This window comes from Anabas testudineus, chromosome 21 (genome assembly GCF_900324465.2).
Source record: "Anabas testudineus chromosome 21, fAnaTes1.2, whole genome shotgun sequence".
NCBI lineage: Eukaryota > Metazoa > Chordata > Actinopteri > Anabantiformes > Anabantidae > Anabas > Anabas testudineus.
Window position 1 is genome coordinate 20,813,094 of NC_046629.1, and position 26,896 is coordinate 20,839,989.

At 38.8% G+C, this 26,896-nt stretch overlaps 1 protein-coding gene across 2 annotated transcripts in view; it reads left to right on the forward strand.

Moving 5' to 3' along the window:
- LOC113173854 (inactive dipeptidyl peptidase 10) overlaps positions 1–26,413 on the forward strand; it is a 158,968-nt gene extending 132,555 nt beyond the window's left edge. For both annotated transcript variants that reach the window (XM_026377447.1, XM_026377448.1), the window contains exons 6-26: positions 1,821–1,873; positions 2,797–2,878; positions 5,395–5,515; positions 7,304–7,458; positions 8,770–8,867; positions 9,493–9,616; positions 11,447–11,485; positions 13,151–13,258; positions 14,207–14,298; positions 14,542–14,589; positions 14,916–15,037; positions 17,051–17,095; positions 18,727–18,825; positions 18,916–18,985; positions 19,232–19,426; positions 21,384–21,438; positions 21,753–21,852; positions 22,312–22,370; positions 23,056–23,128; positions 23,444–23,517; positions 24,771–26,413. In XM_026377447.1, coding sequence (XP_026233232.1) covers positions 1,821–1,873; positions 2,797–2,878; positions 5,395–5,515; positions 7,304–7,458; positions 8,770–8,867; positions 9,493–9,616; positions 11,447–11,485; positions 13,151–13,258; positions 14,207–14,298; positions 14,542–14,589; positions 14,916–15,037; positions 17,051–17,095; positions 18,727–18,825; positions 18,916–18,985; positions 19,232–19,426; positions 21,384–21,438; positions 21,753–21,852; positions 22,312–22,370; positions 23,056–23,128; positions 23,444–23,517; positions 24,771–24,908 — 1,950 coding nt within the window. In that variant the 3' untranslated portion in view covers positions 24,909–26,413. The remainder of the gene's footprint in view (positions 1–1,820; positions 1,874–2,796; positions 2,879–5,394; positions 5,516–7,303; positions 7,459–8,769; positions 8,868–9,492; positions 9,617–11,446; positions 11,486–13,150; positions 13,259–14,206; positions 14,299–14,541; positions 14,590–14,915; positions 15,038–17,050; positions 17,096–18,726; positions 18,826–18,915; positions 18,986–19,231; positions 19,427–21,383; positions 21,439–21,752; positions 21,853–22,311; positions 22,371–23,055; positions 23,129–23,443; positions 23,518–24,770) is intronic.
- The last annotated feature ends 483 nt before the right edge of the window (positions 26,414–26,896 follow it).

A 26,896-nucleotide genomic window follows, 5' to 3' on the forward strand; every position in this document is an offset into this window, starting at 1 on the left:
AAAATGCTAATATAATAGTAACTATATATATTGTTATGTTATTTCCATCAAATGGAGAAAGCGCTCTCATGGCTGTACTAACCAGTGGTCAAACAGCGACTGACATGTTTTTCAATACATTATATCTTTTCCTCTTCCCTCTCCACCAGATTATGTTGGACTAAGATGTCTAATAGCCCACACAATGAGCTCCTGAATCTGTTACCACAACATTGTATTGCTGTTTAAATAAATATAAAACATGGGTTAAGAATAATTAACCTGTTTCCAATAATGCAATGTAAATTGTTCTGTTTGTGGAGTTTGCTTATATAAAGTATATAGTGCGTCTGGTATAGTGGAAAATGTCCTTGATGGGATATGCAATAAGCTGTAAGACGGCAGTAACCAATTTTTCCAACATATTAAGGAAGTCAAGTCATGTTCTTGCCTTAGTGGGCTGGGAATCAGGCACGCCAGCAGGCACAACTCACTTGTAAAAAAGGAAGGAGAAAATAAAAAGGTTTAGCCTCTGTTGGGATGGACAGCCTGAAGGACGGGTCCAAAATGGACCCAATCTTGGACAACAACTTCGAAGATGATGTAGAGCACTTGTAGCCTCTGGCTCAGACCCTTGAGGTGTACCAGGGAGCACTTAAACCTCTCATTTGTGCCATTGGTGAGCACAATAGTTCTTGCTATAACATCCTAGATGAAATAGAAAGGTGCTGATAGCCATTTTTCAGGGTTTGGTGAGCTACACCTGCCTCACCAGGCAACTTAAATACGAGCTAAAAGCATGTTCAGAGTTGATATATTTCTGTTTTTAGTGCACTGGTACATCATCTATTCATATGTAGCCCACACATTTGGTTGTTTATTACCTACTAAATGTTCACTGTGAGTGGTGCCACAGTTTTCAGCCATCAACATTTGCTATTGCATACTTTATAATACCTACAAAAACACAGTAGAAGAGAATGTGGATTAGGTTAAACAACTGTCTAAACATCATTTCAAATACTATCGTGCTAATTTAGCACAGTGCAGATGTCTCTCTTTGGAGTAACTGTGCATATAGTACATCTTTGATGCTCAGCTCACTCATGTTAGCTTGTCACTGCTCTTTTGGTTAGAGCCCCAGATGACTGCTTATGTCTACAGGTGCTGGTAACCTCAACACAGACCTCTGTGCATATCAAAGTGATATCAGTCAAACTGTCCACCTGTCACATAAAGGCATGATTCACCCAAGTTTAATTTCCATTAAGTAATAAATTGACCTTGCATGACACATTGCAGTATAGATCCATCCTATATCCACTGTCAATCAGTGTATTTTTGGTTGCAGAATACAGAAAGTAAAGAATTTAACTCTGTGATCGATTCCTCTGCTTTGTAGCAGAGCTGAATACATACAGTAAGTGTCACATTCATGATAAAATGCAACAATATAGCCTTTCTGTGCCTGATCACCTTTCACAGCCAAAGTTCTATTATCATGTCAGGCACAGCTTCTCCAAGGGCGGTTTCAGACAGCTCTACCCCTCCGTCAGTCTGAATGCCTCTCTCTCTCTCTCTCTGCCTCTCCTGTGCTTTCAGTGCAGAGGCACACGACAATGATGGGTTTCTCAGATGGAATTAAAATGTCTTGTCCCACAGCTGTCACCCATGCAAATTGCATTGTCTACAGATTCTATCACAGAGAACAGCCTGCAGTCTGTTTTGTTTGATGCCTCCTTGTCATGATGTCATTATCTCTGGCACTGCTGCTTCTCTTGTTAATGTTTCAGACAGTCGTCTTTTGATCTCTCTCTCACTCTCTTGTCTTTCTTGGGCAGGTTTACCGCCACTCCTACATGGCCTCGTACAGCATCTACAATATTCACACACGGTAAGTTTGTTTCCCTCAATAGCTGTGACGAGGCAACCTGTGTGGTTAAAAGCACCTGTTGTCAGAGGGGAAATAACTCTTGGTTTGTGCAGATTTGCACAACTAAAGTGCCTGACCCAAGCTGCAACCTCGATTACCTTGCATTAATAGTGTCGTGTTGAGGCAGGGTTGTCCAGTCTTCTCCAAACATAATTGATATGAAGCCTTTTAAAGTCAGACCAGACCAATGTTTAGACAGTACTGTATTCAGAGTGACATGAACAAAGTCGTAAAGTAAACACACTGTGTAGACGCAATAATTAACCTAGAATGTGGGTGAAAGCATCATTGGATAATTAACTGAGCAGGATTACAAATCTACTTGATAATTAAAAAACATAAAAATTACATAGATGAAGTAGAGGACTGTTGTTCATGAAGTAAGTAAGGAAGAGTACAAAATTACTGGCAAGGACCAAAGGTAAAGGTACTTTATGTGCAGACTTAATCGTCGACAGTATACTGTACATCTGCTCCATCAACAGCAGCACTCAGAGGAAAACATGGGTTCATTCATCAGCCCTTTAACACCACTCTGGTATTTTCTTTCTACCGTGGTCATCTTTGTTCTGGTACCAGACTGTGGGTCCGTTGCCAACTGGTGCTCATTTGAATTTGTTCCTTGTTGTTGTCATGAGCAGCTCAAGGGGTCAGAGAGAATAAAAACAGACACCAAGGAAATGAAATGAAAACGAACTGATTGATTTACAAAGCATCAGTTAAACTGGAAACAGTGACCAGACTTGGCTGTCAGGAGGGTGGTGTAGAAAAGTGGATAGTATGGTGCTGGTGAAAAATACAATAATGAATGCCCAGATAAAAAAAAATCACACAATCATTCTATTCCTAAATGTTGTTGTCATCACCTGTTGTCGTTTGTTCAGAGAGGTTTGGGAGCTAGACCCACCGGAGGTAGTGAACTCCGTCCTGCAGTATGCTGCCTGGGGAGTGCAGGGCCAACAACTGGTGAGGACACACTGAAACACATTTCACACTCTCACGCTGCCTTTCAACACTGCCCTGCTTTACTTGCATTAGATTTATTGCATTTCAGTGTCAGTGAAAATTAATGACATTTTTTTCATGCATTTAGTTATTTAGGTGTCATACTTAAGAGTAATTAAGTTATTGTAAGATCATAATGTTTGAGTATGAGAATGTGTGAGTCTGATGAAAACCACATTTCCATTAACACTTTATTGAAGTATTAACACATTGGGTCATCAGCTTACACACATAAGCTTTGGTTACGTACATCGTTAAATGAGTTAACTTCAAGTCATTCATTTCTCTAGCCTTGGGCCCAACACCATCTGATTCAGACTTTCTACAGAAACAGAGCACAGTGTATTTTGATTTGTGGTGTGATTTAGAGCCAACAAAATAAGCATTCATCTCCAGTTCCAAGCCTGTGCATGACATTATGCCACATGAACAGGGATGCAAAGTGTCATGGCACATTTCACAATGCTCGGAGCTGTGTCTTGTGTTCTTCAGCCTTTATTGCATATGCATTGAAACTGTGAAGATGCACGGTGCTGTCTGCTGTCGGTGGTTTTAGTGCCAGGCATTTCTAATTCACAATTTCCCGCTCTACTCACAATGTACTCAGGTTCACATTTTGAAGGACCCTAATTAGATGCAAATTTTTTCCCATCATACTTTTTTGTATTTATCTATGCCAGACAGATGGGGAGGCTTTTTTTTGTTGTTGACAGCAAAATGTGTAAAGCATAGTAGAACTGCTTTGTCCGTATTTGCACATTTCAGAGCGACTCCATTAGGAAGTCATTATGGTGATAAGGAAGTGACAGCTAGACAGATGTGAAGGCTCTCCAGCTCTCAGGTGGCATACAGAGCATTATTACCAAGAAGTGCATTTGGATACAATGATAGGTGTGTTTTGTGAAGAGGTTGTAAGTGAACCTCTTAGCAGTTGTTTGGGGATTTATGCACTCTCATTAGTAAGATGGCAGAAAGTTAGAGAATATGAATTAAGTAGTTTTATGGAATGCCTTAAACACATGTAGTCACGCTAAATAAAGAAATAAGGACATTTGCCAGTTTGAAAATGTGTTTCTTTGGACCTTGTTTGAGCCACCTCACCCAATGCCTCTTCGTCATACAACTGTTGTCTCTGGCGATTTTAAAGATTTTACAACATTTAAAGTTTATTAAATGTCATGTGTTTGATCTCAACAGACATGCAGGGATTGTTAGTTCATTAAGGAATACTAAGTGATGGGATCCGCTGTGCCCGTGCACTTACCAGTCCATTCTGCCACTCTCTGGCACTTGGCAGAGAGCGGCAGGCTTAAGTGACAGGCTGACTTGGCTTAATATCAGGAGTCATTCAGTGGCCTTCTGCTGCTCCAATTTGTTTTTGTTTGTTTTTCTATATCAGTGTTAATTGAGTCATTGTTAGTTGCCTGCAGACATACATTCTGTGCAGGCAACTTTTTTAGGATGACAGTGTTTTCTAAGGGAACTGATCAGTTGTGTGTTTTGTGTGAAGGCCCTACACTTTCTGGATTTACAGTGAACATTCATTCAAAAATGTTCCATAACTGGAAAGAAGCTACTTTCAAATCAATCAAAGTCTTTTAGTGTGGCACCAGCTTTACTTAAAGCAATTGTTCCTGTCTTTGTGGTGATAGCATATAAAAAAATAAGAATATCAACACTGTATATTGAAACTCTCTGTTTCCAAAACCCAGATATCCAAAACACTTTATCCATCTTCTGTTATGTGCTCAAACCTGCAGCAATAAAACTTCTAGAGGCTAATTACATTTAGGCATTTGGCAGATGCTTTTATCCAAAGTAATGTACAAGGTACAATGCAAAGGCAGGGGTAAACGTAAGGAGGTCGTGCCTAAGGACACCCACTGGAGGTAGGCCACAGCTGGGATTTGAACCTGGGTCTCCAGCAGCGATCTTACCACTACACTATCCAGCCAATAATAATTATCTTAACTCCACATTTAAGGGGAGACTTTCTTGGGTCTGCTTTTAAATCATAATTTGTCTGAACCCTTTAGCACATGCACAGACTGCCTTCTGGACTGATGATATCTTGATGCCCACCAGTCAGACTGCTGACTGTAAGGTTGTGTGCAGAGAAAGGCCCTTTGCTAATGAATTTTTATGAAAGAGCACAAGGCCACAGACCTCTGGCTCGTTGGAAAGGCCAAAGACAGATTATGTTACCATCTGAAACAGGCTGGAATCTGTTTAATACTGAGAAATGAAATAGTACTGTTTGTTTGGTTGGTTTTTGTGTTGTACCAAACATCTATATACTGTACATGTTTGGAAATGTTTTTGATATTATTTAGGCTTGCACTGCCCCCTATTCTCTTCAACTGAAACTTGCTTAAACTTTTACAGCCATGTACACCGTTTTTTCTTTCTTGCAGCAGTTCACCATCCCTTCCTGTACCCTCTGTAAGATTTAACTCATTTGTGCGTTGTCTCTACAGATCTACATATTTGAAAATAACATCTACTACCAGTCTGATGTCAAGAGTAACTCTCTAAGGCTGACATCCTCAGGAAAGGATGGGGTTATCTTCAATGGGATTGCTGACTGGCTCTATGAAGGTACATATCCATGTGTTTTTATACGTTCTAAATCAGTGTCATTGTAAAACCAGACAGAGCATGCAGTTACTTGTAGCCATTTGAAGAACACATGCGAGGGTGCTTCTGTGACAAGCAGGGGTTTGATGTCAGATAATGACTTGGTGACAAACTGTTTTGCTACAGAGGTTTTAAACATTGCTGAAGTGCAAATAATGACACTGTCTAACCTAATTTGCAAAGCGTTGACACGCTGTCTCATTAAGCTGAAAACGCTTGTGTTTAGAAATATTTCCTTATAAAAGACAGTGATTAAATATTTATAATGTTTGTTCTAGAGCAGATATCTCTCTACTGGCTGTGAGGAGCCATTTTATGTGCTTTAAGTAAACACACACCGCAAACACATTTTGGCCCATGTCTCAGGAGAAAATAAATGTATGTAAATCCCATTTAATTCTAAAAAGGCAAACAACCGCAGTAACTTCACCGCTGCTTCTTTTTTCTGTTTTATTCTAATTAGATTTCTTAAGTCTAATTGCTCAGCAATCAGTGATTGTTGACCTTTCATTAGAACTTCATTTAATACCTCTTTTGTTATAGCAGCTTCTTTTCCACATCATTGTGTTTGATTCTTAAGTATTTGCAGAATGTGTTTGTTTATAATCATTATGTACTAAGTAAGATTGCATCTTTTATGAAATGACAATAGCAACACATTTCAACATTTACTGTCACTTACATTCTATAGCATATAAACAATCAGTACTTATATTATTACCAGTGACACAGATTAGTATTGTCATCTGAAAGCACTTTGTCATGTACATGATGTTTTAAAAGCTAATTAAAATCTATTTACAAATAGTAATTGCTGTCACAATAGCAGTATTTCATAATCACAACAAAAATGAATGTTAATAATAGTAATAACCCTTTAATAATACAGTGCTTAAAAGGTACTCTAAGCTTTACATTGAAAAACTATTAGCAAACACATATCAGTGACAGAGCTGCACATTCAAAACAATCTTAGACATTTCTTAATGCTTGTTACGATGTTTTATATCCATGTGAAAAGAGCTCAGAATGGGGCGAGTGAGGGAGGGAAAGGCAGTTTGAATCTGAAAGTGGAGAACCTATGCTAGGATGTGATGAATTAGAAGTTGGAGGGAAGGGATTCATGTTATGGAGGGCTTTGTAAGCGATAAGGAGGAAGAAGCCGATCTGATTACAAGAGCAAGACAAAGTGAGAACATGGGTGGCAGCGATTTGGATGTAAAACGGGTTCTGGAGGTTTTTATTTCTAGATAAAAGAAAGTTGTGTTGATTTCATGGTACATGTGCTGTTGGAAGGTGTTGGAAGGCGAGTCCAAACATTGGAGCTTATGCTGTTACAAGCAGTTTGTGACAATGGAGTTGTCGAGTGACATGTCATTGGTAGCAACATACAGTAAAGTTGTATTTCATTGTATATCAACAAGCTGTGTGACGTGCAGTAGTAATGTTGCTATGTTACATTATGTAGATTTTTATTAATGTAATATCAACAGCTAATACAAATTCAGACTAAAGAATTTAGTTCTAAATTTGATATGAGGCTGAAGTATACTGTGCTTCAAAGCTGTTATTATAGAATTTGAAACATTGGTATTCCCTAGTGGTACTGTTGAAAACTTCAACAAAATTGTATATATAGTGGCATTAGCAGATCACATGCTGTATAATTCTATAAGTCAGTGAAGTTCTTCTCAAAATGCAAGACTGATGTGAAAAAAAAAAGCCTTTTCTGTGCCGCCTTCTAAACAGAGGAGATCCTTCATACCCATGTGGCACACTGGTGGTCGCCTGACGGAGAAAGGTTGGCCTTCCTGGTCCTCAATGACAGTCTGGTACCCAACATGGCTTTGCCTCGTTTCACTGGCATGGCATACCCCAAAGGAAAGCAGTATCCATATCCCAAGGTAAAACATGCAGGAACCATACTGTACATGCCATAATAACACCATATACCCTACTCATTTACTCATTCTTTTGGGGGGAGGGAGTGAAGTCTCTTTAGCTCTATTCTTAACCCTCAAACACAAAGTAGGTACTGTATCTACTTTCTCATCTCACTCTCAGGCAGAAAGCAAAGTCATTTGATGTATTAGGTTAATATAGGGACTTAATTAATAAAAAAGAGATACAAAGAGATGTATTGTATAATACATCTCAGCTACAGCAGCGATCTCTGGACATTGGACATCTCTGGATTTTTTTGTTAACTGGTGTTTGGTTGTCTACCACAAAACACAAATAATTTAAAGGCACACATAACCTAACAAGTATTCCCCATATAATGAGTTTTAAGAAGTTAGTATTGTACTAACTGGACCATTTCTGCTTTGATATTTGGGTAGTTATTTCCTCTGTACACTTTGACACTTTCAGTGCAGTTTGAAAGCAAAAAGCTTAGAAACAAAAACAGTAAAAAAATGGTTTTGTTATATGTTTGCCAGTGGGTGTTTATTGCCGCTGCTATCCACCAGTGTTCACTCATACATGGAGACTGAACACTGTGAAAGAGGCAGGGAACCAATTACCTCACTTGAACAGAACGCAATACACTACAGTCGTCATACACAACAACCCCGTTTCCACAAAGTAGCCGGCTGGATCATCTTCGCTTTAAAACAAAAACTGTTGCTCTCTCTGGAGGTCTTTGTGTAGGTTGAATGAACATCAGATGTCATTTTGAAATGCAGAGGAAGTCAAACTACTGTAGAGTGAGCTGTTTCAGGTGCTGTGCAAAAGACAAGAGTACACAGACCAACAAAGTAACTCCTAGAATTCATTTAACAGTATGCGGCTTTCATCTCTGCAGTGTTATAGTGTGTGAGCGATGCTTTTTCTTGGATCTGTACAATGAACAACATTCAAATGAGACTCCTGACAACACAAATGCCTGTTGTTTATGGCTGTAATTTCCGAATGCTTCAGTGAAGTGTTTCTGTAATGCATCATGCTTAATCAGCAGTCTTTTTCATGTGCACTGTTTGGTGTCAGACAAAACGTGACTCATAATAGTGTCTGCATAACAACACATGTATTTTTCTAACAGCATGTGCTTCTGAGGCAATTTTAAAGGGCTTTTTAAGAGCTGCTCACAAATAGTTATTCATTTCCAGTCATTCGGCAGCCACAGTCACATTTATCAGTTTGAATAAAGAATTTTACCACTGAAATCATGTGAGGCTGTGGTCTAATATGTAGACTGTCTGTTCTGCACGCAGGCTGGCCAACCCAACCCGGTGGTGAAGCTCTATGTTGTCAATCTTTACGGGCCGACGCACACGCTGGAGCTCATGCCTCCAGAGACGCTTAAACTACGGTGAGAGAAGCTGCATGCCGCTGTCAAAATGTTGCTTGAGCTTCTGTGCCTGCTAACTGAATACTCTTTTTTTTTTTTTTCAAACTTTGGATGATTATTTTTCCTTACTGGTCACTTTGCAACTTTAATTGGAAAATTGTGTGCACTGCTAGCTGCTTTAACCGTTCTTTGCAGTAAGTGTAGTTGTAACTTTATTTAATTTCACCACACACCTGGTGAGTATGTTCAGAGCTGTACTAAACTGACTGAGCCCTACCAGAAAATAATTAGTCTTGTAAAATGTTCACCAACTCTTAACATCTAAATGATGTTCTTTATGCACTCGGGTGACATCTCTTCTACCACCACGAAAGAACTGTGTATGGGAGCCATGACTAAATGAAAGCAGTAGCTTGCCAGTAAAGTCATTTGGTAAAGTTGTAAGAACCAGGAAGCTGAGAAATTAACCTTGTGTCTTGAGAAATGTAGCTCTTTGGTAAAACAATCCTTTCATCAAATCTTTCAGTCATGCACATTTGACTATTTAAAAAAACTCAGAATTTTAAAATAACAATCCAATTCTTTGACAGTGTACATCTACTTACAGAACACCAAATAACCCGCGCAATTATATTGTTTCTCACAGGGAACATTATGTGACCATGGTGAAGTGGATCAGCAAGACCAAGACATCTGTTAGGTGGTTGAACCGCGCCCAGAATATCTCCATCCTGACTGTGTGCGACACTACAACTGGAGCCTGTGTCACGGTCTGTGTGGGTGTAGAAGGGAGATTAAAAAAAGTGTGTTCTTTGCTAGGAAAGGAAGCTGGAAATTTTAACGTCCATCAAATCGACTCAGAAGATTCACGGCAGGCCTACTAAAGTTCCTTTGCTATCTAGTGCAGCATGAAGTCTTTAGTTCATGTAAGGTTAAGTAGTTATTTCTCGAAGTGTGTGGAGTGTTCTAGGCAAGAGTTATACTGTATTTGATCAAGCCTGGTTCTGAATTGAGCTCCAAGGTAACACTAGTGTCTACTTTCTGTTTCCTGTTGTTTTTACTTGGGTTTTTTAAAGAACTCTAGTTCTTTCTAAATCATTTTTATTTGATATATATCTGATATGTGCTTTATTGTAAGTTGAAGAGGCGCTAAGTAAGAATGGCAAAAACAATGCTATCTACTACTTATGTTAGGTAGAAAGTGCAGGTTCCTTGAGCATTTTATGAGGCACTAACCTTTTCAGCAGTTAGTTAGTATTATCTGAATTGCACAGAAACGGAACTATTTCAATTCTGGTTCAGATACAGAAGTTATCATAAATAAGAATGTTTCAGATTGAAGGAAATTCGTCAAGGAAATCTGAAATGTCTTAATTTTAGATTCAGAATAAAAACTTTATTGTCATACATATACGCCACAAGTGAGCATATGAATCAAATCTCAATGCATTTACTAGCTAGATAATAGAAAATAAATATAATATAAATAAAATGGTTTTTAGTCAGGTGTATTATTTACAGTATTAATACTTCACAGGATAGAATCTACTGGAGTTCCAGCAAAATGAAATCACATTAGCAGTCAAACCAAAAGGATTTAGCTTCATAATAGCTGGTGACCATTTACAAATATGGACACAATCACATGGAATATGTAGCATATATACTTTTATTTATTTCCTGTACGTTTAAACATTTCCCTTATTTAAGAATTCTTGAATAGATTCTTTAGCATCGGTGTCACACACAAGCATTGTCATGCCTGAAAGCGACTGTCACACCCTCTTCTCCACAGCCTGCCCAGCGCCCCCTTGCAAAGCTACATAACTAAATAATACAATTTTACTGCAAATTATTTATTATTATTGTATTTATATTATTATTATATAATCCATTCCTTACCACTTGTGTCTTTAGTTTTGTAAAACAGTACTTGTGACCGACTTGTGTTGCTGTGACCAGCCCTAACCGGTGTGTCTGTTGAACTACTAATTATTTGGCTTGAAGGAAGCTTTGCTGAAATCACCGCACATCTGCTGGCATGAAGTCTCTCTATGTTCCTCCATATCTGGATGACACAGAGCAGTTTTAAACCCCCAGTTGAACTGTGGGACTCATCAGGCCGCTCACCAATTGTGTGCTTCCTGATTTGGTGTGATTTGCATGAACAAACATGCCGTGCAGCCAAAAGGCAGCTTAGCTCAGGCCTGGACACAGCGTCCAAAATCCCCTGCCAAGACTGGCAGGGGACTGGCTCCTGCTCATGCATACTGGTTTGAACTACAGACTGGGAATGGTGTCCGCGGTGGCATGTTACTGCAAAATAAAGGATCCCTTATCTGACAGATGATTCTGTCTGGAAACACATTTCACTGATGAGTTTTCCAAAATAAGTTTGACGAAATATGAAAAATTTAAACAAACATTTTGCTGACATGAAAAGAACATATTGTGAAATGATGTGATTACACTGTGTTCTATGTGTTCTATGTTCACAATCTTAAGGAGGATAAAGAGAGTTGGGAAACGTTGTCAGGATTTTGTTGATCTGAGTGAATTAGCAGCAGTCTGATATTTTGCTGTGACATTTTTTTTTTCAGAGACACGAAGAAAGCTCTGAGCTCTGGCTTTCCAAGCAGGTAACGTTCTCTCCATCCTCTTTGTCACAGTCTAAATGCTGGTGAATTTCACTGTTTGCCATCACTGCCTTAATATTGTTGTTCCATCCATCCATGACCTCCTTACACTGTTTTGATTTTCTTGCTCTTTAGATGTCACCTGACTTAATGCTTTTCTCCTGTCAACAATAACTACGTCCACTAGAGGTTACAGAACAATGTAATGTAACTAAGAGACTGAGTAATCTGCTTGCACATGACTCAGTCATCCCCTAAATCTTAGCTTGTCTAGTATCGTCATGGAACAGCCATGAACAAACAATACCTACCATCAAATGACCGAAATGTACCACTGCATCAGTAGTCCCATTTAGACCTGGGGAAATGACTACCTGAAGTATTTTTTTTTTCTGAGAAACACACATTATATCATTTGTTTTTCAAATGAAACCGTGCAGCCTCCACTCAGCTCTAGCATGTTTTATGTAGTTGGAGCGTTGGGAGGCAAAGGCAGATGAGAGAACATTTCTGGCAGAATTTGTTCGTACAGCCCTGAAGCCATACATGGTTGGCTGCAGCATTGGGTAATTTAACCACTTGAAAGTCTTGGTAATCATAGCTTGTCTTTGTTAAGGTAGTAATCTGCTAGATGCTCATTTACTGACTGTGAGGTCTGTGTCAGCGCAGAAAGAGGGGTCTCTGTGAATTTATTTTTATGTAAGATTGTCACATAAGACCTCTGGGATCAATTCTACTTTTCCTGGAAATGTGGAGAGGCTCATTCTTGGTAAACTCTCTCATTCTGAAGCAGAATCAGTTTAAGTTACTGAGTGAGATGAGTTTTAATTGTAGGCTTCAGAAATTTGAACTTAAGTACTGTAGTAGTTAAGCAGTGCCTCAGTATGCAGCATAAACATTGAGTGCAAAATACCCAGTGAGGGTGTTACGTTTGTTTGTTTTTTTACTTAGCAGAATTTTAAAGCTTAGATTTTCTGCTGGTCAAGTTCAGTGGTCGATAAGTATTAAAGTAAATTCAGAAGCAGCAATACCAAAGGCAAAAGTTGCTCAGTTCGAAATGCAGTAAAGTGCTATCGTCAAACTGCCTGAAAATATATTGAAGTTTGAGTGAGATATTAGTCTGTGAAATGGACTGGAATAAAGATAGGAAGTAGCACAAACACAGTGGTGGAAGAAGTATTTAGATCATTTCATAGAAGTAAAGGTGTGAAACTAATGTATAAATATTTTATAGCTGGTAAAAACCCATGTTCTACCATACAATTGATTGCATTCAGTATCAGGGAATATTTTACAATACGATACAATACAATACGATGTGATGCAATACAACTTTGCCAGGTCATGCTGAGATTCATCTTGCATCTCAAGCTACAGTAGAGCTCTCAAGAAACACAGCACGCATTCAGATATAAAGCAACACCTAATATCACAACACCCATTCCAATGTCTACATCAATCACACATAACACAACATATTCTGTGGTTTCAGATACTGTATCATTTAGCAACATGCTGATCTTGGTGACGCTCAAAAGAGGGAAGAAGAAAATAATCCATCAGCCTGAATTCCCCAAATCAAATAAAACATTTTAATAGAAATATGTTGACAAATTAAACTAAGTTAGAGAAGCTGTGGAGAATCCGATGCGTATTTTCTTTGTGCAGAACCAGGAGCCGGTGTTCTCCAAAGATGGCAGCAGATTCTTCCTGACTGTCCCGGTCAAACAAGGAGGACGTGGAGAGTTTCATCACATCGCTATGTTTACTACACAGGTGAAGGTTGAATTTAGAGACAATTTACCTGTCAGTGATGTTAGTGGGAACAAACAGGGAAACATCTAAACCAAAACAACCTGGTGTTTTTATTCCTATCTAGGCATGAAAAAACAATGTAGTTGAAAATTTTTTAATGGATCTTTCATGGAGTTACATTAAAAAAATTACATGCGTCTGACTTTAAAAAAAAAAACAAAAAAAACATGTATTTAACAAACCAATAGCAGAGAATGATATACGGTGTGAAAGACATGAAATTAAAAAAAATAATAATAATGCTAATCTGATGCAGCATCTTAACACTTTCTAATACTTATCAAAAATGTTGAACCTAGCCACTGATCGATGAACTGCAGAGGATTTTCTACAAAAAGACAGAACTATTGTCCATGGTCACACTAACACTAACCCATGCATATACAAGAGAACAGCTTTTGAATAGCTGTTCACTCTAGTGACCACTATGCATGAAAGGGTTAAAGATGCAGTTTGTAAGATTCTGTGGCATCTAGCGATAAGGTTGCAGAACCATCTTAATACCCCCCCAGAAATTTGAAATTGGGAGCAGGCATGAGAAAAAGAGTTAGAAAATCAGGACCTGACCTGACTCCTGACCTGCAGTATTGTGTCAAGACATAATCCAGCAAAACCCAGGTCTACCGCTAAAGATGCTGCTGTTTGTTGCCATTTACACTGCCTGTTTGTCTTGCTTGTTTGCACCAATGTAAAGTGTAGTCTCTCTTTTATTTTTCCTTTAATATTTCAGCCAGTCCTCCAAGTGTTCTAAAGTTGAAAGTTGTCTATTTCTGCGAACACTTTCTGTGTTGAGGACGCTCTCTAAAATGAGACCTGTGCAGAAAGAATCCAAGGAGTTAGATGGCGCCTACCACCTCCAGATACAATAAATGACCTGTCCTTGTCTTCACCTTCTTTTGTTTGTCTCAGTTCAGAGCAGATCAAAACGAAGTCCGCCATCTAACATCAGGAAACTGGGAGGTGACCAAGATTATTGCCTACGATGAAAACTCTGACAACCTGTAAGTCTCACCTCTTTTAACACGCCTCCAGTGTGTCTGCCAATAAGTCCCATTTAAGACAATCAACATTGTGACCTTTAGTTCTAATTTGTCATGGATACCACACAGGCCCTGTACACAAAAGTGTCTCGTTTGCTAAGTAGATGTCTGAACTAAATGTAAAAAATGCAAACAATATGATAATGAGGTCCAGAGTTAGAGTCAACATGTCTGTATCTTACTGTCTTTAATTTCTCCTGGCAGCTATTTTCTCAGCACGGAGGGTTCACCGCGAAGACGCCAGCTCTACAGGTTTGTTGTGCACGTAGTTATGCTGGTGACAGCTACTGTATTTACACTGCTTCTGATGTGCATTTAAATAGTGTTTTCATTAAAATGAATATTTACATGATGTCTGTTGTTCTATTTTCTTTTATGGATTATACAATATGTACATTAAAGGAGAAAGCTGATGAGTGAAAATCACTGCAGGCGCTGTTGATGTTGTAAATGACAGCTAAAAATAAAATATTTACATAATAATAATAATAATAATATATAACTGCTGTTATATGTTTTTGTCTTTCACATTTTGTATTTTTACACAATTTTAATTTTTCCTTCTCTATTCTTGTCAGTGTTAAAACCGTGGGGCTGTTCCCACGACGGTGTTTAACCTGTGAGTTAAATAAAGCTCACTGTCTGTACTTTGATGCTGACATCAGCCCCTCAAACCAGCACATCATCCTCCACTGTAAAGGTAGGACAGCCAAAAGGCTAATTTAGGTTTAAATGTGCCCCACTGGCAGCATAACGTTTCGTTTATAAATAGTTGACTTAGTTTGGGGCAGAATATATAACTATTTCCTTAAAATTATGTTTCTATGCAACTAAACTTCACCTGCTATACAACCCACAGATGCTACAATCTACTGTGCAATAGTTAAATGCAGTATTCAATAACACAACACTATTATAATAATACTAGTTACTTCACTCTAGAAAATGCATTTTTTGTGCAATTAAAAAATAAATTACTACAATGTCTAAAGACCTAAACACAACATAACTTCAGATGATTACATGTAACACTAAAGACACAAAAACACCCTATAAAAATGGCATATTAAAGTGTGTTATGTCTATAATTCAGCCATTCTCTTTCTCCAGCTCCATGAACTGAGCTCATCTGGCATCCAGTATGCCAGGGATTTCCCATTGTAATCTGTCATCCTCCAACTATTCCATTTTAAATTCATCTCTCATCAGTTCCAAATGAGAGGCATAAAATTAAAACAATTAGCCACTCTTTTGTGTATAATTACTTTTAGCTAGCGTTAGCTGGCAATGTGTGGCTTATTTAATAGAGGGTAACTCTTCATATTGTTTGTGGTTTCAATTTATTTTGAGCAGATGAGAGCGCTTCATGCGCAGAAGCATTTGGGCTTTGGCGAGGTGATTTATTGGACAATAACACAGTCCCCTCTTCCAAATGCATTAAAAACAAATGGAGAGGGCTTGTCGTCTTCAGAGGGCCAGGTTTACATAATCCTGACAACCTTGTCCTGTTTTCATCAAGAGCAACACAAGCTTTTTAATTGCACTCATAAAGTGCTTCTGATTAAATTACTGCTTTCAAGGCGCATGCACATAATGGCGCCATTTCTCCATGTGATACAAATAATGCAAAGGTCAAAGCTCATACAAGCTACTCACAGATACACGCAAGAGAGGAATTAATGTAATAAAAATAATAATAAAGACTACTTGCTACACGTTTGTGTTTTAAAGCCCAGAAAGCAGGATGGATGTGGCTGTGGAGAGGGAATGATTGAGCTGCAGCCGAGCTATTGAGCAAACCTGCCACCCTATTAACCTCTGACTAAGTATTTTACAAAAGGACGTTGAACAGAACTGACTTTGACAGCCTAAAGCTATTATGGAGGCAATGTGAGTGACCCCTAATTTATATAGGTAGGGCAAAAAACGAGATAACATCACATAACAACAGTAGAACGTTACACACAAAACACAGTTTAGTCAACCCCGTCTTCTAGAAAGTACATTTCTCTGCAACTAAACTGCAAACATGATAATGTTCTAGTAGCAAACATCACTAGTGCTACATTTAGAAACTAAAAGCAAGTTGGAAGGTGGCGGTTGTGTGTGTGAAAAATGTCTAAAGAGAATCTAAATAATAATATAACAGTGAACAAGACTGACAACCTCACTAACACCCAAGCAGATTTTTCTTTACTGCTGAAACATATACTCAGCCACAGTATAAGTCAGTTACTCTTTCCAGTACTGGGCAGGTTGTGAAAACAGTGATCTGTGAAGTGAACAGATAAAAACTTTGGAACAACAATGTTTCTGATTTGATTTTTCTTCTTACAAAACAATTTTCTGCGTGATTTCCTGACAAACAAAATCATGAGCAGAGTGGTTGAAAAACTTGACCACAGCGTGTGGGTCCAACTCTATACTTTTTGTGGAAGCAGAGGTCCATTCAGAAATAGATGGTACAACAGTTAGGAGCGTTCAGGAAAAGCCTTGCGACAGAGACACAAGATTTAGTTTTTGTGACATTTATTCTACTAATGTTCACATTTAGACTGTTTTAAACAACCCCTATCTACCACATTACTCCACTGTTGTAACACTTTTATCCTTAAAAATAGATGCTCAGCACACGTAATTCTTCAATCGGGATCACAGAGTAACAGGCAAATGTTTAAATGACTTACAAGTGTCTCCTTTTTTCTACTTTCAGGTCCTGGAGCGCCTACTGTGATCTTACACAGCCTCAACAATTCAAGTAAGAGCTCCAGGGTGGCCTAGTTTGGGGGGGAAATGAAGAGTGAACCTTCTGACACATTTGGTTTCAAACATCTGTCCTGCTACTGTAGCAGACTTAAAGTCAGGTCATTAACAGAGCATGCATGACTATTTTGGGGATGCTTAGCTGAGCCAGTAGCACCAGACCAACCACCCCCCATGCATGCAGTCAGCCCCCCTAATATCTGAAAGAAGATTTCGCCTTCCTTTTGTATTTAATTGTCATGTCTTCAAGGAACTCTGAATGATGTCTACATCTTTGATGTGTATGTTTCTACATAACGCTGGTTCCTTGAGTTGTTTGCGTCTATCTGCAGGTTAAGTAGAAAGGCCTTGAATGGCTTTAGACTCTGGGTGTAGCTGCCTGTTATGAAATGAGTTTACTGTGGATGGTACATCCATTTCCACTGCCATTATTATTGTTACCTGCATGTCTTCTGGTTTGTCCGTGCTGTGGCATCAGGCTTTCTTGCACTTATAGAGCTTATAGAGTAAATCTATCAATTTGCACCTCTTCCAAGAATCTGTTATTTTAGCATACATTACACGGAGATGATTTCCATTTGGCCATTTTCCATATTATCATTTACTTAGGAAGGTTCTGAAAGACCTTTGGATGAATCTATTACCGGTATTGGAGGTGACGTTTCCTATTTAGTAACTGGTCTTCTGTCTGAGCCAACAGCATATGTTTCTAAAAATCAACCAACACACAACGTACACACACATATCATTGCAGCAACACTGTGCACACAGGCTTTTTCCTGTTATCCACGCCTTCATGTCTATCAGTGTTTTTTTTCCTCCCAAAAAAAAAAAAGTTAACAGCTGTGCTGCAGAGAAGCAAGCAATTTGCTCAGGGTTATTTGGATAGGCCCTCCATCCACAGCTGGGAACTCAAGGCCCCTGGCGGTTTCATAATGAGACGTCTATTGATTTTGGGTTTTCCATTAGAAATGCTGGATGAATTCCATTTCATTTAGCTGCTTCTCAGATGGTTTGAATGGAAAAAAATGGCCAAATCAGAGAGTCATTGTTTATTTTGTGTGGAGAAAATAGCAGGGCTCCTGTTTTTGAGGCCAGAGTGAGCAAGCTGCCGTGGGTAAAAGGCCTTTTCAGAAATGGCACCTTTTGACTGTAATTTTTCTGCTCTCATCCAAGTTCAACAGTATTACAAATGGCCAGATCATTATGGGTTATATTAGGGTCAGTGGCAAATTACTTACTTTCTGTTCACTTGTTATAAGCTTTGGAGATTTTCTGTGAGTGAGGTGTTTCACGCATCCTTCTTTTTGATTCAAACGCTGATTTAAAAGCTTACCTGCACAATCTTGTAAATTTGAACTTTCTCTTTTATTTGCAACAGTTAAACCTCAAAAGAGATGAAATCCAGGAATGTATTCAGCTCCACAAACCATTTGAATTTACCATAAAATGAGACTCAGATAAGATCTATTATACCTACACTTTCTATCTCGTCTTATTATATCAGCAGCTCAAAAGACAAATCCTCATACTATTAGAGGTCATTTATATGCAGCCAGTCTTTGATTACTGGTGGCAGTCATGGGCCTACTTCTTCACTTAAACACATTGCCTTCATCTTTACAGATTACTACATCCTTGAGAACAACTCTCTGCTGAAGGCAGCCTTGAAGTACAAAAGGATCCAGCTGACTGACTTCAGAACAGTTCCCATTGAACATTTTGGTGAGAATAAAATATTGGTTTCTGTACTGCTGCTGTGAGTGACAGATGAATTAGTAGTACAGTTAGATTCTCTCTTCTTTCTTTTTACAGACTTACCATTGAAGATCTCCTACCCACCAGACTTCTCTGATTCCCGGCACTATGGACTACTGTTGCTGGTGTACGTAACTCTTAGATTAAAGACATACAGACCAATGTGCTTTGATCAGAAGGAATTAAGAGGAGATTTTGTTTATTTTTGGCATGTCATATATCTTTTAATTTGAGTAACCACAATAACTAGGGTGCTTGTTTAACTCTCCACAATGACACAACTATTCCAGAGGTTTCACTAATCCATTCAAAGTTTAACCCTCTCCACTTTATTGCTTGATCAAGATTCTTTGACCTTGTCTTCTCTGTTCAGTGACACTGCCCCTGGTGGTCAGGCTGTCAGTGACCACTTCTCTCTCAGCTGGGACTCTGTACTGGTCAGCTCTGACAACATCATCGTGGCTCGTCTGGACGGCCGGGGCAGCGGCTTCCAGGGTCAGAGGATCCTGCATGAGGTTCACCAGAGACTGGGGACTGTTGACGTTCAGGACCAGATTGCAGCAGTCGAGTAAGTAATCATATACTTATACTTTTACAGCCAAGGATACATATACTGACATTTTAGTTTGCCAATTTCAGCCTTTTCAGCTCAGTATCATTTCCTTCTTAATCTAATACATGCAAAATGTGTCCTATTGAAAGCTAGTACAACTACTGAATCGGTTGTCAATTAAAATATATTATATTTTATTGTACTTTCAAATTAAAAAGACATGAAAGTAGACATTTTAATTCCTTCATTCCTTTAGCGTTTCATAAAAGTCACCATCGCTACAGGGATGTCAGTCAACCTCTATATTAACCCATTCACAGAGTCCAGTTTGGGACATTGTATTTTAACAATGAACAATTACAGAGCGTTAATCATATTTATTGTAATGAAGTACTTATTTAATCATTTCATTCAATTTGCACAACCCTAACCAAGTTGTCTTTGTGCCTCAAGTCAAGTATGTTTCCACAGCTGTAACTGAGCGTTTATGATTTTGGTGCCATTTGAAGCAATGTTTAGGCATTTTCACTTCCAGAGAGTTGAATGATAAGCCATTAGAAAGATGCAAGAAGGGGTTAACCAAGCATTAATATTTTACGCCATGGGAATAAGGTGGTCCAGACATAAGGGGGAACTTTATAATTTATTGACAACTATCTCGCTTCAAGCTCCCTTTAGTAGCTACTCTTGAGCTTTTGATTTAATCACGTTTTTTATTAGCATACGGAGTTTCATCTGAAAAATAAAGAGTTATGGTTGAAAGAATCCAGAATAACAATTGGAGATGAGCTCTTTTTGTTGATTGCTGTTTTTTGAGGTCAAGAATGACTCTGTTGAAGGGACTGTGCAATACTGTGTTTAACAGGATGTGTTATCACAGATGACATGTACAATTAAAACCTGATTCACGACTCTGGTTGCAGCTGCTGCCTTAGTCGTAATCTCCAAACACACTTTTTTTTTCTTTTAGCTGTTTATCTTGCAAGTGCAGCCATGAAGAATAAAGCTGGCACTGGTTCTGTTTGCAGACTCAGGAAATGTTTTGCTCCGCTGCGGGTTTCACTCCATTTTCATCCATTGTCTTATTATTTTGGCCCAGTTACATGATTGAGGTTATGCATTGTATCATTACTTTCACCTGTTAACTGCTGCTAGAGATATTAAAGATTCAGCTCAAATATAACACAATCACACAGGCTTTTGCAGGATAGTGAGCATGTGATGAATTGCATGATCATTCGTGGGTTCTTTGGGTTAATCGAGCACTTGGTGGTAGGTAGGAATCAACTGCTTGATGTTTTTTTCTCCTTCACTTTCATTTCACTTAATAAAACTGTGTTTTTAGAGAATAAGTTTCAGGAACAAATTGCAGCTCTCAGTGCTGTGTTGCTATAGCTACAGCAACGTGTACAGCAACCTTTTAAAGATCCAAGCCAACCAAAAAACTATTTTGCTATCACTTTGCATTAATTAGCAAACATTAGTAAAATTATCAAAAGTTACAAATTGTCTTGCAACAGCAGGATGAGGGAGAAGTCTCACACACACATGCAATACTAAAACTAATCAACAATATGTAAAGGTTTTAATGAAGAACAAAGACTCTTACAGTTGGAGGGTCTAAGAAATTATTATGACTTTCAGTGATTTAAACAGCTTATAGATGTTTTATTGTCCAATTACAGCTTTAGGAACTGAACTATTGTGATGGGGCAGACTGGGAGTAAGGGAAAAGCTGAGGGGGCAAACTGAAGATCTGCCCTTGTTTAGCAAACAGATATTTTTTCACACAGCTACTCTAGTTTGGGCTGAAAATTGAACAAAATACTGTCTATAAATTGTTAGAATCAGTTTGAAAAAGCAATTTCAGATGGACTGATTGACTCAGAAGGATTGATCGTATTCACCCTATATCATTCGTGACATGTGCTCAACACTGCAGCTCATCTATGTGTGTTTGTGTTTTTTGCAGATACATGATGAAATTTCCATATATCGATCGCACACGGATAGCGGTGTTTGGGAAGGTGAGTCCGTGCTCTTGCCCATAATTAGATGTGAAGTGAATTTACTCTCCAGGACATTTTTGCTAAATCCATGGACAGAAAGTATTGTCAGTGATACTGTTCACACTCACTAACACATTTACTAGTTTAGTTTTAACTTCCTGACAAATTGATGAAATTACATATTTTGATTTCCACATTCCACTGAAGCGTTTTGAGAGGTTTAACAGTGTCAAGAGGCTGTTTTGCAAAATTCTCCAGTGATGGAATTCCATTTTCAAACGTTATGGATTTCGAGATTGAGATAACATGAACGTGTCTGTGTGTTTGCTCAGGGTTATGGAGCGTACATAACATTAATGATGCTCAAGTCTACTGACAGCCTCTTTAAATGTGCATGTGCGATGTCGCCGGTGACAGACTGGAAACTCTACGGTGAGTACAAAATCCCTCTGTAAACCCTGCATCATGTTGAATTTACATTTGGATCTTATATCACATAAAGCTAAGATATCGTCTTCTTCTACTCCATCTGGCACGTCTAAGTAAACCATGTATAAAAACTGATGTTGTGTTTGTGTGGAGACAGAGCAGAACTCTCATCAATGTGCTTTAGCTGTTGCCTGTAAAGAATCTGTTTACCTTCTGACAGAAAGTGTTAAATGTGAGTGGATTGAGGCTTTTAGTGAGTGAAACCATCTATAGACCAGAGTACAGGGCAATCTTTACCATCTTAAGATGACAAAGAGCGTACTTTCACCTACACATTCCTCTTCATTGAAAGCATTTCATTTAAGCTCAAGATGGCAGAACTCCACTTTGTTCGAGGACTCGGCTGAGGCATTGACTTCTCGTGTCACTGTTATAAGAATATATCGCTTCTCATTTGCACAGCGTCAGCCTTCTCTGAGCGATACCTCGGCATGCCATTACGGGATGACAGCAGATATCAGGTGCGTGTTTACTGCCTCCCTGCACTTGTTTGCCGTTGATCTTTAAAAGCCTAACACCACTACCTACAGTTAAGCTCCCACAGTCACTAAACGTCGCTGCTATCAAAGTGAGAAGCAGCGATGCTTCGTCTTTTCTTGTGTTTTTTTTTTTTTTTTCTTTAAAAAAGCTCTGTAGGATTTTGTCACTCGTCTCTCTTTGATAACCGAGTGCACCGGTGTGTCAGATCACATGCAGAAGTTGTTTTGGTTTTTTTTGTTTTCATGGCTTATTCAGGCCTCCCACACAGACAAAGTGTTTAGTTATCAGAGGTGTTTTCCACAGAGCAAAACAGTTTTTGTGCAAGCTCACAGAAAAAAAAATCAAAAAACAAATCTGTCCCAAACAATTCACTGCTCTCAGTATGATGCTGCTTTGCATTTCTGTCTGCACACTGGATTTTACATCTTCACTCAGACAATCTGTCCAAACACTGATATTCCAAGCACAGAAATAAATGGAAATGAAAGACACTTTATCATTTGAAAATCTCATATTGGATTAAATGATTGTGTCTTTGTGTGCATGTAATCAGGATATAATGCAATTTGCGACGATGCTTTTCGTTTAATCATGCTTGGTATCTTTATATTGCTTTTCTCAGTGCCAGCTATATCTATCAATCTACTATTTCTGATTTCCTCACAGTTTTCCAGCGTGCTGCAGAACGTTCAAGCACTTAGGGAGCAGGCGCTGATGCTGGTGCACGGCACAGCAGATGGTAAGAGAAAATAAATTGCAATAGAATGAAAATACTTTATCTGTGGTGCATCACTGCTGAGCACAAAGAAGCACGCAATCCTGGAAGGTAATGAGGCAAAATGGATTTTAATCAAAAGATAAAAGGAAAGGTGGGTTATCTAAATTGATGCTGGGATTTCCAGAAGAAAACATTCGCTGATGAACCATGCATGTCGAATTTGTTGAGGTATTTCCATGTTGCCAAAATCTGATCTGTGTCTTCCTTTTTTTTACCCCTCCCCCCATTAAGATTCAGGCTGAATCTTACTAACGCGCTTTTGTTTTTTATTTGCAGCCAACATCCACTTTCAGCATACCGCTGAGCTCGTCAAGAACCTTGTGAAAGTTGGAGCGAACTATTCAATGCAGGTGTGTGTCCGTGGGAAAATCACAGCCTGGGCAAGGTCTTTATGCTGCAGAGGAAAAAAAAACAGAATGCACATATACATTTTGTATAATGCATCTGCACCACAGATAAAATATTTGCCTAAAGGTATCAGAGTGTAATAAATCAGCTCAAACACTCCTTAAAACCTGTCAAATAAAGTCTGCTGAAGAGATGTCGGATGAATTTCACCAATGTGCATCATCATTTCACAGAAGATTACATGAAAGTCCATCTACCGTGCCTTTCTGTAAGAGCTGGAGCCTGTAGAGAAAAATGATAGAGGTTTTAAGATCTATGTTTTATACAATACAGCTTACTGGATTCACTAATTTGGACTCGAGTGACTAAATTTGGGAAATGTATCTGTGGTGAAACATGTGACAACCAACCAACCCAACTGAATCTGCAAATATGTTTTTGTAGGGACTGTAACAGCAACCAGATTTCGTATTAGCATATGAGGACGCCATATATGTTGTTAATGAATGTAAATGGTAATTCACAAATACACTGATGCTGAACATGTATATCACATGTCTTGGTTAGGCTTAAAGAAATGTTGTATTGTGGCCTTAAAACAAAACCATGATCTTTCTCTAACCTTCACCAAAGTACTATTGTTGCATAAACTTAAACATGCATGCGGCACACATAGCTCTCGAGTCTTGTATTTTGTCTCTGTACATACACCTCATCCGCCTTCTTCCAATAAATGTGGGGCATCATTCATTCAAAAAATATGCTGCATCTGAACATAATCCAGTAAATGACGTACAGAAACATATATGATTTTTAGGAGGCAGGATTGTGCTTAAACATACAACTTCTTTTTATTCTTAAGATTTTCAACATCAGCACCATTTGAAGTGATTATTTTGATACAGATTATATTTTTATTCTTTGTTTTTCTTTCTCTTTTATAATAGTAGAAATAGACATAAATCACAGAGAGATAGATGGAGGTGCCCTGCAACACAGGTTCCCAGCAAGAATCACAGCATGAACATTGCACTTCCATTTCATGTGTATAAAGCACTAAACTACAACAGCATTAACCCTCTAATACTCTAACTTTATTGTTTGGATTACAAACAGTATGAAGAAGCTATATATACATATTTTCATGTTATAAAACAGTTTGTAGCACTGGATAGTTATCTGTAGACAATCTTACATCCACCAACCCCAAATGTCCACTTTGTGTCCATTAATTTATTTACCCTTGACTCAACAGATCTACCCAGATGAGGGCCATTTCCTGTCTGTGCAGAGTCTCCAGCATCTCTATGCCACACTGACCAGCTTCTACAGAGAGTGTCTGAAGGAGGAGTTACTACCGCTGCCTGATGAAGAAGAGGAGGAGGAGGAGTAGGCGGGAGGCATTGAGGGTCAGACCTTTGGCAGAGCTTGAGAGAATTTTGCTAAAATCCATCAAGGCCTTTCGTATTTGGACCAACTGTTTATCCAGACATGGACACTGAGTTAGAGCTGCTAATGCTCTTAAGTGTGTGTGTGTGTGTGTGTGTGTGTGTGTGTGTGTGTGTGTGTGTGTGTGTCTGTGTGTGTGCCCACGTGCACAAACACTTGTGTGTGTGTGTGTGTGTGTGTGTGTGTGACTGTGTATAAATGTGTTGAAAAGATAAATGAAGGACGCGACAGTGACACTTGCATTGCCGGGACAAGAGGCAGAAAACCGCCCTCTACCATTAAGTCATTTTGATTGGAGGACGCTCCTTTTCTGGGCAAAGCACTTGGAAGACTGCCTCCAGCTTGTGCAGTCTCGGCTCTAGTCATCCACACTTAACCAAGCGCATGGTTCTTTTTCCCCTCTCGGCTTCACTCATTTTTGCCATGTTAGTCTCCTTTGTGGCAGCTCAAGGGCAGAAAAGAACACAGATGTACACTTTTGATTGCACCTCTCTTGTTTTGTTGCCATAGTGTTGCACAAGGAAATGCTACAGTCATCTGCAAAGATGTTCACCACAATGGAGCTGATCCTGATTAAGTGCAATTTTCTGCTGAAACCCTCTGCCATCACCCACCCTTAATGGAATCAGTCTTCATAGGTCACACTTTGTACAGGGGTCTTGTGTAGACATGTACACTGCCTTATGAGGTTCAACATACTTATGTAATTAAATTACATATTACCTGCTGGCATCAATAGTCATCAATTAGCAGTGTCATGTTATCCAATGTCAACTCAGGTCCTCGAGACACAGCATTGCAGTCAGTTTAGAAGCAGTTTCAACACTATATCAACTGTATGGGGGTGAATAAATAATGAATTCTACGTAAGAATAATGGATAGTGGCCACACAGTTACTTCCAATTCAGACCACACTGCAAAAGTTCTCTATCTTAATACTGTATGTCATTTAACCTTGTTATCTTAAATCAAGTGATGAAGTCTCTAAGAAGGTTTGAGACCATTTTTTTGGTGCATCTCCACCAGATTTAAGAACTTTCTTGAAGCCAAGAGACATTTTACCTATTTTTGGACACTCTTAGTTCAAGAAAAAATAAACAAAAGTGAAAAAATGGGTGTACTAAGATGGACAATTTTACAGTGTCAGTAAGGTGTTGCATGTCTACAGGGAATGTGTCAAGTGTTGCCACATTTTGTACAGTACAATACAGCAGAGTGTGTACATAAATATATTTTTGAGATGTCAGATCTCATAGAAAGTTTAGTCTATGGGGATGGATTGATTTGACCTTGACGTCTTGTAATTTTTGGTTTGTTTCTTTGCTGTTTTCCTTTGAGCTGTTGATTTTCTTCTTAGAATGGATTTTGTAAAGCGTCTTCTTGTTTTCTGCTGTTTGAAAGGTCCTAGGGCAGGGCTGAGGTTTTGGGATTATTGTGATTGTCCACTAGTGATGGTTATAAATAAAAAAAAAAAAACTTCAAAACAACGAGTCATGCAGAAGGCCCTCACTGGAGCAGCTGAATCCAATCAGCCAACATTTGTTTGCAGGATTGATTGTTTGAGAGGATAAATGATCCAATCATCTGTACAGTAGAGACCATCACATGAACAAAACTTTGGGTCTGATCTGAACAGATTTGTGGAAAGCCAACCCAAACCTGAGAGGAATACAATGGCAAGAAAAAGTATGTGGCGAAGCAAATTCAAAAGGAGTGTTTTTTATGAGTTAGTTTTGTGAGTGGCTCTACAAACAAATTATCTTAACAAGACTATGTTAGCATGCTAACACCTGAGTTCACATACTTTTTCCACTAGCACTATGAGGGTCCATCCATCCATTTTCTTCCGCTTATCTGGGGCTGGGTCGCGGGGGGAGCAACTTAAGCAGAGAGACTTCCCTCTCCCTAGACACCTCCTCCAGCTCTTCCGG